General features: G+C 39.1%; 1 protein-coding gene across 1 annotated transcript in view; it reads left to right on the forward strand.

The window, feature by feature from the left end:
• The first annotated feature begins 507 nt into the window (after positions 1-507).
• Positions 508-5666, forward strand: part of HECW2 (HECT, C2 and WW domain containing E3 ubiquitin protein ligase 2) — a 288426-nt gene continuing 283267 nt past the window's right edge. The window contains exon 1 of the mRNA XM_007953146.2: positions 508-799. Coding sequence (XP_007951337.1) covers positions 508-799 — 292 coding nt within the window. The remainder of the gene's footprint in view (positions 800-5666) is intronic.

Raw genomic sequence — 5666 nt, forward strand, 5'->3', positions numbered from 1 at the left:
TCTTCCGAGGAGTGGCTGGTGGGTTTGAACCGCCAGACTTCTGGTTAGCAGTCAAGTGCCTTAGGCACTAGTAGGGTGTGTCATTTTTTTCTGTCTTGCTGTTTTAAAATTTATTTGCAATAGGAAATAAATATGTGGGTGGGTTGGGGAACGAGAGGAGAATGCCATTTCTAAAGGCGGGTGTTTGGGCAAGGATAGAGCTAATGGGAATAGTAGAGAAACCCCCTCTGCCTGAATTGCTAGGAGGAAGGTGTGCTGCAGTGGTCTTATGTGACCTCATGTGACCTCAGTCTATAGAAAGTGTTTCTGACATCATCCATTGACAGTTGAATAATGGGTTTTATTTTGACAGCAGAAGATTATTGTGGTGTCAGGCTTTAGTAAACAGTCCTTAAGGCTTTAGGTCTGGGAAGCTTAAACCTGACTCCTCACATCATAGCACTAATACTTGACGCTTGTCTGTCTCTTGCAGCTTTGTAGGAAGCCAATCTTAGAGAGGCAGACGGGATGGCTAGCTCAGCCCGGGAGCATCTGCTTTTTGTGCGTCGTCGAAATCCCCAGATGCGGTACACACTGAGCCCTGAGAACCTCCAGAACCTCACTGCCCAAAGCTCCATGTCAGAGAACATGACCCTACAGCGGGCCAACAGCGACACGGACCTGGTGACTTCTGAGAGCCGTTCCAGCTTGACTGCCAGCATGTATGAGTACACGCTGGGACAAGCCCAGAACCTCATCATCTTCTGGGACATTAAGGAGGAGGTGGACCCCAGTGATTGGATTGGACTTTATCATATCGGTAAGTCAAAAGGAACGGGCTTGCGTTTGACTTAGAGCAAACGTTCGTACTCTGACATTGTGCTGTCTTGTACTGTGTTCTGGAAAACAAAATCATATATGTACAACAGGATTCTGGGACTTAATTTTTCTTCTTTGGGAGGAGAAGGTCAACAATTATGAATAACTTTGCTTCTATGAGTCTTATAGTTACATCCCTACCTAATTAAATGTCAGATCCTGTAGATTTTACAGTATTTTCTTTCTAAAACTATGCATTTCTCTTGATGAGTAGTCTCATTTTGGAAAGAGGTGGCTATTAACATTGATTAACATTTTAAATTGGGTGAAAAAGAAGTTTAAGAAATACAGGTAACTGATATAAAAAAGTGTTCTGTGTTTTCTAAAGGCTGAATTTCATTAATAACAAAGTTTAAGCTTTATTTCAAAATTCCTGATATGTCCTACTTAAAGAAAGTGTCTTGCTCTCCTGAGAAATGACTTAGAAAGATGTTGTTGTTTATTTTGATAAAAGCAATCCTAGGTCTGTTTAGCTAATTTGCATCTGTTTTTTGTAGGTGAGTGAATGATGAATTGAACATCCTAGAAAATAGAAACTCTGCTTTATTTTATAGCAAAAATCAAAACCAACCAACTAACCATACAGATCATACAAAGATAATAAAACCTAACATCTCCTAAAGTTGGAGAACTTTTTTACTAATTGAAGGGAATTCCTTTCAGAATTCAGTATCAGATTACAGGCATACCTTAGAAATACTGAGAGTCCAGTTCCAGATCACAGCAGTAAAGCAAATCTCACAATAAAGCTAGTCACACAAATTTTTCATTTTCCCAGTACATATAAAAGTTATGTTGACACTATACTGTATAGTATGTTAAGTATGCAATGGTCTTATGAAAAAAGTTTGAAATATTGTGGGGATTACCAAAATGTGACACAGAGACACAAAGTGAGGACATGCTGTTCACAAATGGTGCTGATAGACTTGCTTGATGCAGGGTTGCCACAAATCTTCAATTTGTAAGAAAAAAAAATGCAGTATCTGCAAAGTGCAATTAAAGCAAAGTGCAGTAAAAATGAAATATGCCTGTATTTTATTTGGAAGACATTGCTTGTACTGTAAAGTGTAAGTATCCTTTTAAAAATAAATTACAGTAGGGGAAGACCTCTTTTTGGCAGTGATTCTTGTAAGTGGCAGTTTTTTTTTTCTCTTGAGGACATTTGACGGTATCTGGAGACAGTTTTGGTTGTCTCAACTGTGGGGGAGTCCCTGGGTGGTACCAACAGTTGAGCGCTCAACTATTAACTGAAAGGCTGGCACGTTGAATCCACCCAGAAGTGCCTCAGAAGAAAGGCCTGGTGATCTGCTTCTGAAAGGTCCCAGTCTTGAAAACATGTGGAGCACAGTTCTGCTGTGACATACATGGGTCAGCATGAGGTGGAATTGACTTGGCAGTAACTGGTTTGGTTTTTGGTTTGGTTCCGTTGGATGGGATAAGCACAGCCAAGATGCTGCTAAAAGTGTACAGGACATGCTCCTTACCACCACCCTTATTCAGTATTATACTGGAAATCCTAGCCGGAGCACTAAGGCAAGAAAAGGAAATAAAGGGTATCCAGATTGGTAAGGCGGGAGTAAAACTATCCCTGTTTGCAGATGACATGATTCTGTACATAGAAAATCCCAGAGATTCCACAAGAAAGTTACTAGAACCATTGGAAGAGTTGAGCCAAGTGATATGGTACAAGATCAATAGATAAAAACTCCGTTAGGTTCCTCTATACTAACAAGGAGAATTTGTAAAGGTAATGAAGAAAACAAAACCACTTAAAATTGGTACCCAAAGAGTAAAATACCTAGGAGTAAAATTAATTAGGGAAATAAAAGAATTATACAAGGAAAACTACAAAATGCTCCTTCAAGAAATCAAAAATGATCTACATAAATGGAAAAACATTCCATATTCATGTTTTAGAAGACTTAACATTGTGAAAATGTCAATTTTACCCAAAGCAATCTATAAATATAATGCAATCCTGATCCAAATCCCAACAACATCCTTTAACAAAATGGAAAACTAATCTCCAACTTTACATGGAAGGAAAAGAGGCCCTGAATAGCTAAAGCAGTATTGAAGAAGAACAGCAAAGTAGGAGGCCGCATACTTCCCAATCTCAGAACTTTCTGTACAGCCACAGTAATCAAAACAGCCTGGTACTGGTACAACATTGACCAATGGAACAGAATTGATAACCCAGGAATAGGTCCATCCATCTGTGGATAGCCCATCTTCGACCAAGGCTCAAAGTCCATTAAATGGAGAAGAGACAGTCTCTTTAACAAATGATGCTGACAAAACTGAATATCTATTTGCAGAAAAATGAAACAGGATCCATATCTCACACCATACACAAAAACTAACTCAAAATGGATTAAAAAAAAATACAAATGTTTAAAATGAAACTATGAAGTTCCCGGAAGATAACAGAGACAAAGCTAGGGGTCCTGAGTTTTGGCATAAATAAATTATGTAAGAGCAATGACACAAATAGACCAATGCACACCCATATTCATTGTAGCATTATGCACAACTGCAAGAAGATGGAAATGACCTACGTGCCCATTAATGGATGAATGAATAAATTGTAATACACACATACAATGAAATACTGCACAATGATAAAGAATAATGATGAGTCCGTGAAACATCTTAAAACATGGATGAATCTGTAGGACGTTATGCTGAGTGAAATAAGTCAAACACAAAAGGACCAATATTGCATGATACTACTTTTATAGAAAGTCAGGAATAGGTGTACACATGTCTTGGCTCATTGGTGCTGCTATAACAGAAGTACCAAGTGGCTGGCTTTAACAAACAGGAGTTTATTCTCTTATAGTTTAGGAGGCTAGAAGTCCAAATTCAGAGTGCTGGCTCTAGAACTATGTGAAGGCCCCTCAACCTTGGGCTTCAGTGCTGCCTCTTGTTCCAGGCCCACTGGAGCTGGAGATGTCTCCTGATTCATGCAGCTGCTGGCTGCTGTGGCTGATGAACTCAAGAGGAACAGGTAAAATGGCACAGTCCCAAGATCGGCAAGCAGCACGGCAGACCGCTGGTTCAAGTTCAGAATCAATTCCAAGATCAGCAGGTGACACAGCAGGCCAAGTCTAGCAACTGGAGATGAAGACTTGGCCAAATGCAGGATCCAAAATGTGCCAAGAGCTAGAGACTGTTCTCAAAGCTTCTCTTTACATACTGGAAGCAGGCCATACCTGAAAAGCAGCTACTTAGCTGCTTACAGCACATTCCACCATGGAGGAGATTACAATCTCATCGTGGGGAATAACTATATGCAGCTGCCCAGCCACTCAAAACCACAGCCTAGGGAAGTTGACAAACAACTATCACAACACAGAAAGCCATTTTCTTTGATGGTTACCAGAAATAGGAGCGGGGGGGCGGGGAGTCACTAGATAGTAGACACATGTTAATTCTGGTGATACACAATATGAGTGAAGTGACTATGACTTGACCAAAGTAAATGAAGACACTGAGAAGTATGCAAGCTTAAAGGACAAATTCTGTATGGCAAATTCTGTAACATATACAATTTTGTAACAGTAATAAGCTAAAAATACATATGTTACATAGGTTGTATGTATGCTATATGAGTGTGAGAAAGTGTATGTGAATTATATGCGTGTGCATATACAGGTACATTTGTGGGGACATGTGTATACATGTTTGTATATGCTGCATATGTGTTCATATATACAATAAAGCACATAGGGGACAGTTATGGGTACTTTCTAGACATAGTCAAATACCTTGTAAGATTAATTACTGAATTTGAAACCTCAGGAGCATAATCTTGTGGGACAACTAGGTCAATTGGCCTAATGTAGTTAATAAAGATAATCTTCTATATCTAGTTAGGTGAATCGTGTCTGGGGTCTTAAAAGCTTGCAAGTGGCCATGTAAGATCCAACTATTGGTCTTTTCCCATCTGGAGCAAAGGAGAGTGAAGAAAACCAAAGACTCAAAGAAGAACACAAGGCTAATGACCCACGTGACCCACAACCTCTTCTATCTTCTAGCCTGATATCAGAAGAACTAGATGGTACCTGGCCACCACCACCAATGGTTTTGACTATGGACACAATAGAAGGTCTCAATAGAATGGGAGAAAAATATAAAACAAAACTGAAATTCATAAAAAAAAAAGTCCAAAGTTACTGGACTGATATTAGAGTAACCCGCAAGACTATCACCCTAAGATATCCTTTTAACCTGGGACTGAAGCCACTCCCTGAGGTCACTTTTCAGCCAAATAATAGATTGGTCTATAAAATAAACAATAACACCTGTGAGGAATGTGCTGCTTTAAACAATCAACTGTACTAGACCGAGTAGTTAACTTTACCCAAAAGCAAAGATGAGAAGGCAAGGAGGGGCAGAGAAACTGGATGGATAGAAACAGGGCAGCTAGAGTGGAAATGGTGAGAGTGTTGACACATTGTGGGGATTGTAACCAATGTCAGGGAGCAATTTGTGTAGGAATTGTTGAATGGAAATCTAATTTGCTGTGTAAATGTTCACCTAAAACACAATACAATCTTTTAAAAAAAGTGCACTTAGACACCCCTCTCCCCATTCAACAAAGTAATATCTAGTGCCAAATGTCAATAGTGCCAATATTGAGAAATCTTGGTACGTGGCAAAGTGACATTCTTGGTGAAATTTTATTAAATTTCAGTAGGTTTAAGAGAACTTTATATTTTCTGGGTCAGAGAATTTTATGTTGCCTAAAATAAAGTTGTTTTGCATTTATTTATGTAAATCTTAATAATTCTAAACCAAAA

The sequence above is a fragment of the Orycteropus afer genome, unplaced genomic scaffold, assembly GCF_000298275.1.
Source record: "Orycteropus afer afer isolate SDZICR_OR568_19922 unplaced genomic scaffold, OryAfe1.0 scaffold00374, whole genome shotgun sequence".
Lineage (NCBI taxonomy): Eukaryota > Metazoa > Chordata > Mammalia > Tubulidentata > Orycteropodidae > Orycteropus > Orycteropus afer.